General features: G+C 45.5%; 1 protein-coding gene across 1 annotated transcript; it reads right to left on the reverse strand.

Moving 5' to 3' along the window:
• Positions 1 to 245: 245 nt before the first annotated feature.
• Positions 246 to 10,664, reverse strand: PEX26 (peroxisomal biogenesis factor 26). The gene is made up of 6 exons (XM_077169547.1): positions 10,496 to 10,664; positions 10,016 to 10,332; positions 8,890 to 9,030; positions 8,146 to 8,441; positions 5,328 to 5,474; positions 246 to 3,355 (listed from the first exon to the last, which is right to left on the reverse strand). The coding sequence occupies exons 2-6, from the start codon at positions 10,243 to 10,245 to the stop codon at positions 3,252 to 3,254; spliced, it is 918 nt and encodes a 305-aa protein (XP_077025662.1). The 5' UTR covers positions 10,246 to 10,332; positions 10,496 to 10,664; the 3' UTR covers positions 246 to 3,251.
• Positions 10,665 to 11,360: the final 696 nt, after the last annotated feature.

Genomic DNA, 11,360 nt, shown 5'->3' on the forward strand with positions numbered 1-11,360 from the left:
AAAAATAAGGAGCCTGTAATATGTGCTCTTTCCAGATCTAACATCCCAAAAAACCCCACCATGCAGGTGCTGCTTCTCTACCTTCCATTCTCTTCTGTGCTTACTGATGTGTGCAGGGCAAGTGGAACAGCACCACCCAATAGAAATGAAACAAGAACCCCAGATGAGAACCACATATACATTTATTCTAGTAGCCCCAGTTAAAAAGTAAAAAGAAACCAGTGACATTAATTTTAATAATATATTTTATTTAATACAATACATCCAAAATATTATCATTTCAACATGGAATCAATATAAAAAATTATTGAGAATTTTTTTCTGTTTTTTAAGTACTAAGTCTTTGCAGCCCAGTGTGTATCTTAAATTTACAGAACATCTCATTTTGGACCAGCCACACTTTAAGTGCAAAAAAGCCACAAATGGCTAGTGGCTCCCGAATTGTACAGCACAGGCCTAACAAGGAAGTCCTCCCTTAACTCTGACCTCAGCAGACCCAGAGTCAAAGACTGATGTGGACACCAGCATTCATCCTCAGAAACGTCAAGGTCATCAGGGTAGTTTTAGTTCTGAATTCCTCACCTCACTAGACAGGTGGCTGGGGCTGGTTACCAGACAAAGTTGCAGTCAAATGTAAAACAGAGAATCTGGAGGTGTGCAGGCAGAACAAAACTGGAGAACTTAGAAGAGACACAGAAAAAGGAATCTTCTTTATGTTCAGGGTTTTCACAACACAAAACCCTACAGACTCACCAAAAGTGCACAGACCTCCTGTCATGTCAGCTCTACCTCTTCATTCATTCAAACACCTCGGAACACCTTCTTGCTCCCAGGTAGTTGGCTGCGCCCTGGAGACACAGCTGATATGATGACAGCACTAGTCAAAGAGCTCTTGCCAGGGTAGGATAATGTATTAAACACTCCATAAACATAATCTCACTTGCTCATCAAAAAGAACTGATTATGTTGATAGCAGCATTATTCACAATAGCCAAAAGATGAAAGCAGCCAAAGTGTATGCCTCAGCAGATAATGAAAGATGCCAAAATGTGGTCTATCCATATAATGGAATATTCAGCCACAAGAAGGAATGAAGTTCTGATACATGTGACAAAAGGGATGAATCTTGAAAACATATGATGAGTAAAATAAGCCAGATACAAAAGAGCAAAAATTTAAGAATCCATTTCAGTGAAACAACAACAATACGCAAATTCATAGAAAAAGTACATTAGCGGATACCAGGGGCTGAGAGGAAGAAGAATGAAGAATTATTGCTTAATGGGAACAGAGTTTCTGTTTAGGGTTATGGGAAAGTTTCAGTAGTGGATGGTGGTGATGGTAGCAGGACACCGTGAAGGTGATTAATATCACTGAATTGCATACTTGAAAGTAGTTAAAGTGGGAAATTTTATGTTGCAAATTTGTCACTACAATAAAAATTAAAAATAAAACAAACATTTTTGGACAACAGTGTCAAGCTGGGTATTGAGAGGGCATGTGCATGAGAAAATAAGACTCAAGTGAAAGTGGAGGCATTAGCTAAAACCAGTGCATAAAGGGCCTTAAATTCCATGGAGGAGATAATGGACTTTATCCTGGGGGCCACAGGAAGCCATCCAAGAGTTCTGATGTCACCATGGTGGTGAATGGGACAAGTTTTAGAGAAATCATTCTAATGGAAGGATTTAGGAACTTAACTGCCTCCCTCTCTCTCCCCAGGGTTTCAAGTTCTATTTAAAATTCCTTACATAAAAGCATAGATTTGTTTCATACAAATTTCCCCCACCACACTAGGGTTTTAATTCTCCCAAGGGCCTGCGAAGTCTACTTATTTTCTACCCAGCTTTCTAAAGAGAAGCTATTGTCCTGCAATCCCTGAAAAGCTAATGAGCACCCCCTATATTTTTGGCATCAACAGTGACTAAAGTCCTAGAATGGTGAGGGTTGTGGACCTGTTGCTGCAGAAAGCGCAGCCCCTACTGGAAACTTCCCGCAATCTGTACGTTATCAAAACTACATAGTGTTTTTTTATATGGTATTTTACCACATTTACATGCATAGAAACATACAATTTTGTTGTATGACAGAAAACACAGAAGAAACATTTCAGCTATTCAAATACCAGGCCCCAAAACCTCCTCTCCCCAAGGTTTCTTGCTCATTGCTTTCAAAATTCATGTCTCCCCTCTGCCCAGAGTAAGCCACTCCCCCAACCCCACCCTCCCAGCATTCCTTCCAACTCACCTGATTACCCAGTTCCATTTTCAGCTCATGAGCCCCTGAGACTGGCCTACTTCCCAAGGCCACATGAGCAGAAAAACTTGGACATTATACAAACAATAGAACATAACTAGGACAAAGGGATACAGAAAGGGGAATGTACGAGGGTATGTGCCAAGAAGGCAAGGATACAGGTACAGCTGAAGCTGCCATTGGACCAAGTACAAAAACCCTCCTGGGGGCGGGGGGAGAAGGGAGTGGCAGGAAGAAAAGGGTGGGCAACAGTACTATGTGTAACAGAGCAGGGTTTGGCCACCAACAACCTGGAAAATTGAGCTGAAGACCAAGAGGCACCAAGCAAGATCACTTTACCCGGTGATAAGAGCTGAGCAGTCTCGCATTGGTTTCAATAGTCACTGGGGGTGTGAGAGCTATTCCCCAGTCTGAACAGTGAGAGGACTCAAGCAGCTGCCAGTCCACTGTGGGACCTCAGGAATGGTATATGATGTATTATCAGACCAGGTCTGTGGAGAGGTGCCCGCGGGAGAAGAAAGAGGCCCTCTCACATCTCACTCTGGCTAACAGTCTGCCCTGTTGGGTGATTTTGAAAGGTAAGTTTTGCAAGGAAGTAAAAGGCCAAGAGTGACTACATAGGGTTTTTCTGAATCTCCAGAGTCATTAACATTCGGACCTGAAAATCAACCTCTTGCCTTGTCTATTGCACAGACCTTCTCCTAGTTTCCCAGCTCCACCTTTATGAAGGGCCTCTGGGCATAAGGGGAGGCTGTTCTGAAGGAGTTGTGCCCTCTGGCTCCATTTTGTTTCCATGTTACCTACCAATGTCAAAGTGGGGTGCAAAGGGGAGGACATTCAGTTCACACAGTTCACCCCACTGGGTCAGCTCTTTCTTGAATTAGGCTGGCACCACTCCCACAGGGGCCCAAGCTAGCAAGGAGAAACAGGCCGCCATGGGCCATGTCATGGCAGACGTGGGGTGTGGAAAGGTTGCGGTGAAACAGGAAGACCACTCAGTCACGAACGGGGAGCCGATAGAGGGGAGGAAACATGGCCTCCCGGATCCGATGGAAGATCTGAGCCAGCTTGTAGATGAAGGGCAGGGAAGAAGGAGACACTGCAAGGAAGAGGAAGACTCCTGAATGTTCCTTCCCTCGCTTCTCAACTCTTTACTCAGCTCCATCTCACATCCCTTGAAAACTTTACCAATATGAGATTATGCAGAATTTTTAAAAAATATTTTGATGCTTACTGTTATTTGTTACACACACACACACACAAATACACAACAATAAAGAAATTCACTTTCTACTTTCTCTAGCATATATTCTTGGGGATATATTTCCTTCAAGTGAATTATGGGGACCTTAAGTTTTCTGAGAAAAGATCCAAATTTATTATGTTTTAATCCAAGTTTTTGATATTCAAACATTGATGAGTGACTTGAGTTTGGGGAAAACCTTTCACTACATTCTGTTCTGTGCCTTTTAAATTTTGAGCCATGTTACAGTATTTTCTATTTTTTAACATGTATTAATTATATTAAAAGTAAAATCTACCTCTCTGGAATTAGAGATTTTTTTTTCCTTATCTGAATTACTGATTTTTTCTTCCTTACAAGGAAGAAAAAGAGAAATTAAAAAAAAATTTACAGAAAAAGAATTGACAATCTACCCTCTGGCTATCATTTCTGCCAAATTCTACTGCTGAGTCAGAGCTGCTCAGGGCAGGTTTTCCTCTACCACAGCTCCATCACTGAAAGGAGATTCAGTTTTTCAATTCTGAAAAAACTCTGAGCAGCCTTGGAAACTGTAAGCTCAAATGGCCCCATACCTTCCCCACTTAGGGGACCAGGTTTGATGAAACTAAAGGGTTTAAGAAAGCACAAGAGGTTTCAAACTTCTATCACATCTCTGCCACAAAGTAGAAAGTCAAGAGATAGACCAGAACTTAAACTATCCTTAGATATGAGCCAGCTGGTGACTCTTCTTAAAGGAAACAGAGAAGTTCAGAAGAAATTCCTGCTCAGTGGTCAGTGAAGGGACTAAAAGCAGAACTGAGAGATAGCAAAAAAGATAGCTGAATGAGAGAAAGGGAAACTGGGGCAATAGGAAAGGTTTAAAGAAGTAGCAGTTCTAAATTCAGAAGTAGCAGTTTTACACATAGACAAACTGTATGACCTTGAGCTAGCCACTTTCTCTTTCTGGGTCTTAGATTTTTAAACCAAAAAGAGGAAAAGAAAATGAAGAAGTCTACATGTAAATTCATAAAAAGAAGAACATTTAGATCATAGCTCACACAGAGAAACAAAAAATTAATCTAAAATTATGCACTCCCAACCTACGTGGCCCTTGCTTACACTTCTAGGGATTAACCTTTAGGAAATAATCAGTGTTGTTCCTAAATATCACTTCAGGAGCTCACTTCATTGTTATATGTAGTGAGGTAGAGAACCGAATCCAAAACAATCAGAATGTTCAACAATAGTGGATTATTAAATCAATGAAGGAACTTTCTGCAAATTGGAATATTATTTAGCCATTTAGAGCCATGCTTTAAAGAATACTCATCACAAGCGAAGCTGCCCACAATACAAATATCCACAGAAAAACCCTGAAAGTGTAACCATTGCAGTAGCAGACTTACAAGTGATTTCCAGTTTCTTCTTTATACATTTCTCTATTTTCCACATTTTCCAAAGCGTGTGCTAATTTGATATACTGTAAGTTAACACAATATTTCAAAACATTATGGTGAGGAAGATTTCATTTCATTTTGGGGTTCTAGTCAGAGTTCACCCCAGATGAAGCAGACAACTACCTGCCTCAGTGTTAGTGTCAGGGATCAACAGCGTAGAGTGGATTCTCTCCAGACTCAGGGAGGTTCTCAAGGACTCTGGGGCTGACTCCTGCTTGGGGCCAGCAAATCCTCCTTGTAGAAGAGACTCAGAGAGAAGTGACTCAGGTAGTATCTCCATCACCTGCAAGGCTCTCCCATAGGAGTTCGAAAAAGCACCTGCTCCAGGCCCTGCCCTATCGTATGGCCCTTCCTTGGTAAGGGTGGGAAGGGAGGCTGGCTCCATCACTCACCTGGATCGAACCTCACCACCAAGAGGCAAAGGATCAAGGCAGCCAGGAGACTCTTTTTGAAGGGCAGAGAAAAGAAGTGGCTCACTGCAGATTCCCAAAGCCGGCGAAGCAAGATTAGCAATGGCAGAAGCTTCTGGGAGAAGGGGCCTGGTCAGGGAGAGAAAGTGTAATCTCAGTGCAGGTCACAACAAGCAGCTTCCCTGCCTCTTAGCTTTGAGTTCTGCTGGGGATCAATCATGTCTCCCACAAAAGATATATTCAAGCCCTAACCTCTAGTCCTGTGAGTGTGAACCTATCTGTAAATAAGCCGTTTGACTTTGCTATAATTAGTGAAGGTGAGGGCAAAGTGAACCAGAGTGGCCTTAATCTAATATGGCTGAAGTTCTTATAAGCAGAGGTAATTGGACACAGAAATAGAAGCCAGAAGTAGGAGATGCCAGAGAGAGAGCACCACGTGACAGACAACTGCCACCACCAGAAGCTACAGACTTTTCTGACACCTTGATTTCAGACTTTGTGCCTTCAAAACTGTAAACCAATAAATTCCTACTGTTACGCCAAACAGTGTGTGGTATTTGTTATAACAGCCCTGGCAAACTAAGACAAGTTTGATTATAAGGTTTGAGCAAAAAAATAAAAATAAGACTGGGCCTCGATCAAGATGGTGGAGTGGGATACTTCAGGGCTCCATTCCCACCCCTCCCCTGAAGCTCTGAACAACTAGTAAGAACTGGCAGAAGTATCTCTTTCAAACCTCCAGAAAACAGTTAAAGGACTGCAATAACAGGGCAAGTGCCAAATCAAGAAAATGGCTACTTAAGGAGAATTCTTGATATTCTCACAAGCAGTGGGGGCAAACCAAAGCAAAAGGCTGAGCCCCCAATCTTGGGGTTTGTTTATATGAAACTTAACCCCACAAAGGATAGGCTAAGCCTACTTAAAATTGGGCCTAAGAGTCACCCCCAAGAGAACCTCTTTTGTTGCTCAGATGTGGCCTCTCTCTCCAGCCAACACAACAAGCAAACTCACTGCCCTCCCCCGTCCACATGGGACATGACTCCCAAGGGTGTGGACCTTCCTGGCAATATGGGACAGAAATCCTAGAATGAGCTGAGACTCAGCATCAAGGGAAGAGTCTGGACCAAAAGGGGGAAGAGAGAAATGAGACAAAATAAAGTGTCAATGGCTGAGAGATTCCAAACAGAGTCAGGAGGTTATCCTTCAGGTTTTTCTTACGCATTAAATAGATATCACCTGTTTAGTTAACGTGTAAGGGAGAGGCTGGAGGGAAGTGCCTGAACATGTAGAGCTGTGCCCAATAGCCAAGTTTCTTGAAGATGATTTTATGAGATACCTTTCGCAATGTGACTGTGTGATTGTGAAAACCTTTTATCTACTCCTTTTATCTACCTTAGTGACAAACAAGTAAAACATATGGATGAAAAATAAATATAATAGGGGGAACAAATATTAAAATAAATTTAGTACATTGAAATGCTAGTGATTAATGAAAGGGAGGAGTAAGGGGTATGGTATGTATGATTTTTTTCTGTTTTCTTTTTCTTTTTCTGAGTTGATGCAAATGTTCTAAGAAATGATCATGATGATGAATATACAACTATGTGATGATATTGTGAGTTATTGATTATATAACAAGAACAGAATGATCACATGGTAAGAATGTTTGTGTTTGTATGTGGTTAGGTATCATAAATAAATTAATTAAAAGAAAAAGGCTTATTAAAAGCTATAGTACCTTGTAGTGCCCTGGCTGACTGCTCCTTTACCCCTCACTGACTCAGGGCTCCCAGTGCAGACCCCTGGTCCCAGTTCCAGACAGAGCAAAAAAAAAAACCCTCATGCACAGACCGGGAGTGGTCTGTCTGGTGGTGGCCTGAAGGACTTACTGTACCAGAACTTTTCCTGCTATAGAAGGCAGTTCACAAAGTTCTCCTACAGAACACTGTGAGAAAGCAGTCAATGCATGCTGCCTGGGACAGGGGATTGCTGGCTGTAATACAAACAGTACAGGGCCAAGGACTCTAAGGAAATGGTTTCCTAGGGAAGAGGGGACATTCCTGTCTGTGTAAATGGGAGAATTCCTAGGGCTAACATATATGACAAAGATACATGGGTAGAAAGGACAGGGAGGCCCCTCCACTCTGGCCTGGAGCTATTCTCTAAATACTTTGTAGGGCAACATTCAAGCATAAAGGAGATGATCACTTGAGGAAAAGGAATTGAGAAGGATTAAAAGATCAGAGGAAGAGTCTGGAATAGAAGACCTTAAAAATTTCTCTGTAACCAGACAATTCCCACCGGTACCCCTGTGCGTGACTTCTTATATGCTGCCAACTAAGTATATAGTATCAGGCCTTGAAATGGTCTTCCTGGAAAAACCACAGGCTGTCCCCTTGGAGCCCTCTCACTAGGTCTCTTGTCTCCTCCGACATTAGCCTGGCTGATACGTTATTCCTTCTTCAAATACTGGCTCAGCTGAGATATACTTGAGGGTAACCGAAGGAAAATAAGAAATTAACATCAATCCCCTGAAGGGAGAGGATGTCAGTCTCTGAGGAAGACACTTATGAACTCTAGTAAGTGAAGGTAGACAAGATGCTATGCAGGGGAACCCTGAGCTGAAGAAGTAATCTTAAAGTTATGATGTTAGTTAGGTTTCTTATTCTGTGATTTAGAAATTACTCATACTTCTGAATTGCTGCAAAGCCCTCGGGGATGTCATGATGGACTCCAAAGCCCAGGGGAACGCCAAATCCACTTGACAGAGGCCATGGTGGGGACGGCGGTAATGTCCTACCTGCCTGGGTGAGCTTCTGGACCTCCTCAGAGCCCGGGAGCTCCTGCGCCTGCTGTTGCTTCGCTATGCAAATGGCTTGGAGGGCAACCAGCCGCTGTTCCTCACCAAAGGCTGCACACGCCGCCACAAGCTCCTCAGCTTCTGATAAGCGGCCCAAAGGCAGCAGCACCCGCTGCAGGTGAAGATCCACCAAGGCTCCGTATTCTGGAAGGCCCTGATTGTCCAGGTCTTTGAGCCAGGCGCTGACCACATCCAGCATGGCTCCAGGCTCTTGCATCTTACTGTATAAAAGAATGCTGTAGCCCCCAGATAACCCAATCCCAAGAAAAGAACAGTCAGTCCTCCACAGCTGGTTCATCTCTCATAATCTCTCTATTTCTCCTATCCAGCATCTCCCTAAATCCTCCAGCTATTCCTTAAGGGATGCTGACACCAGTAAGAATTAGGAATTCCTAGGAAATAGCAGGATGCTCTGAGACATTCTACTTCTGCTATGCCACTTCACCTCCCCTAAGCCCTCTACCCCATCTTTCTCAAGTTCACTCCTAAATTCCTCCTTCCTCATCCTCCTGCTGTGTTATGAGACCTGAAGGAGAAAAAAATAATAAGCCACAGGAAAATAATTAGGTTTAGAGTTGACTGATAGAGAAGGGAGAAAGAGAAGCTGTGAGGAACCAATTCAGTAGAGGACCTGAAAACCTGCTTGTGCCTGGACAGACCCGGAAGCCAGCAGCAGGGACCTACCATAGCTCCAAGACTTTAGGGGGTAGCTTTTCAGGAACCTGGTAATACTGAAGGACCCAAGAGAGGACTTCCCGCCACCGGTTCATCTCTGCCAAGGCCTGGAGCCCCACAACACACAGGGAGCATTTCACCTCCAAGGAGCTGCAATAGAAAAACCAGTTTGGGCTTAGAAGTGGTTTCCCTCCATTTCTACTTCCATTCCCACTTCCACCCTGGAACCGTTGTTTCCCGGCTCCCAGCTCAGCAGCCATCACCTCTCTCCTCCTCTTTAGTACTCAGGCAGGCCTCACAACTGGTCTCGTGGACCCCTACTCAGAGAAAAACTGCCCCTCCCTCCGGGGATTAAAACTGCCTGTAAACCTCCTTGAAGTAAATTGACTGCTGCCTAACCCGTATCTTTGGATCCAGGTGAAATCAGGTTTAAATGAACAGGAAGGATAATCCTGAGGTGGGGAATTACAATGTGAGCAGAGAGCTAGAGCTGACTTTCTTTAGTAAGGAACTGGCATGACGCCAGGTTCATGCAGCGTGTGGGTAAAGGAACTCCTGGACTGGCTCTTGAGCACCATCTAGTGAGGTACCTCTAAACTCCCAAAAGCACAGCTTTCAGCTTTCTCTGCAACAAGCCAAGCCCCTACCCAACCCCCCAGAAACGCAGGCCCAGGGCTCTCCAGTTCATTCTTCTCTGAGTTCAGCTTTGAGTATTGAAAGAGCAAGGTTTTCTCAGGATAAATTCTTTCATCCAATCCTTCAACAGGACCTGAACACCGATCTTGCTCAGTGATCCCCAACATCAGGAAAAGACTTTGCTACCTGCTTACTAAACCCCCACTTACTGATAGAATTAAATACTTAATATACATTCTACTTTCCCATCGTGCTTTTCTGTAGAGGAACAGGGAGCTCCCAAAGAAGCAAAGAATTGGCTGTGGGCTCCCACGACTTGACCACTTGTTCATTGTGTAGTGCCTCAGCTTCCTCATCTCAGAATGGGCAAATGATGAGCAACCAAACTCTTGGACAGGAACCACTAATGAAACCAAGGTGCAACAGGGCATGACAGAAGATCCTGAGATCTCGGCCCACTCCCCCAAACCCCAGGGAAGGATGCGAGCCCAGCACGTACGTGCCCGCCAGCTCCTCGGCCTGGGCCCCGGAGGCCAGGCCCCGCCAGGCCCGCTCGCACGTCTCCAGCGCCGCCGGGAAATCCAGATGCACTACCAGGAGGTCGGCCGCCTCCTCCAGTAGAGCCACGGCGGGCGGCGGCGTCAGGACCGTGCGTGCCGGCTCGCTGCTCCGGAGGACTCCCCCGAGACCCCTGAGCGGAGCCGCGGAAATGGAGGGGTCGTTCTTCATGGCTGGCCTGCGCTCAGGGCCGGTCTCCGGGGACGTCAGCGTGGCCGCCGCCTCGGTTGCCCCCTCCGGGGCTCCAGGTTACCCGGCCTGGGAAAAGAGGGAGAAGGCTCACATTCCTGCCAACAGCCCTCCCCGAGGTTGATCCCTGGGCAAAGGCCAAGCGACCGCTCCAGCCTCAAAACAGCCAGCCCGGAACCTGTGAACCCAGTTCACACCTAGGATCTGCAGACTCGCTGCATTCCTGGAATACCTGGTGCTAGTTTCTCAGGCCCCACAGCAGGTGCCGGAACCCCCTGAAACCCGGAGGGTGGCGGCTCCAGGATCCTTTTAATAAGCAACAGCGACAGCCCCTCACTGCACCGGCCGGGCAGTCTACACCGACATCTCCCAAAGCTCGGCGGACCCACGGCGTCCCCGGCGGCGCGGGGCACTCTGGGAGTTGCAGTTCTCCGGCTCGCGACTCTGCCGCCCTCTTGACGTGAAAGGGAGACTCCGGACTACAACCCCCTGCATGCCGCGCCCGCAGGAATCGTCCCAGTCCCGGGAGAAAACAAGCTGGCACAACCGCTTCTGCATCAGGATATAGGGGCGGGTGGACTATTAACAAAATCGAGGCTCTCCTGTGTAATATGGAGGTCCCCTCACTAATCGGTCCCAGCTCAGGCCGATTCCTGTAATGGAGAAATTCCAGTAATGGAGGTGGAACTCCATGCACGCCTCTAATTCTGAGGTTCAGTAGAGGTGGCAATTGGGACAGCAGGAGGGCAGACCCGGAAAGACACTGAAAGGTAAAATTGAATGTGGCCCCTTTTCCTGAGTAGGTGCTCCTTCCCAGCCCTAGCCGACATTTATCCAGTGCTTACGGGGCCTGGCGGTGTGCTGAATCAGTCTGCTGGCACTCTCATTTCACTCACCCCTCACCCACTTTACAGATGAAGAAATTGGAGCTTATTGAAATGATTTGCTGAAGGCCGCACAAGTAATAGGTGACACAAACGAAGTCAAACCAAGTCCTTGCCTCAGAAACTCCTGTATTTAACCACTATACTATTGCACAGGAACAAAACTAAGTGTTTTCTATTAGGCATTGGGGTAAGCACAATCACCACAATTAA

Source organism: Tamandua tetradactyla, chromosome 7 (assembly GCF_023851605.1).
Source record: "Tamandua tetradactyla isolate mTamTet1 chromosome 7, mTamTet1.pri, whole genome shotgun sequence".
Taxonomy (NCBI): Eukaryota; Metazoa; Chordata; class Mammalia; order Pilosa; family Myrmecophagidae; genus Tamandua; species Tamandua tetradactyla.

Coding starts and splice junctions, on each gene's coding strand:
- PEX26 (XM_077169547.1), bottom strand. CDS start 10,245: ATGAAGAACGACCCCTCCATTTCCGCGGCTCCGCTCAGGGGTCTCGGG. Junction 9,031..10,015: donor GCCGAGGAGCTGGCGGGCAC/GTACGTGCTGGG, acceptor TTTCTATTGCAG/CTCCTTGGAGGTGAAATGCT. Junction 8,442..8,889: donor CCTAAAGTCTTGGAGCTATG/GTAGGTCCCTGC, acceptor TGGGGGCTACAG/CATTCTTTTATACAGTAAGA.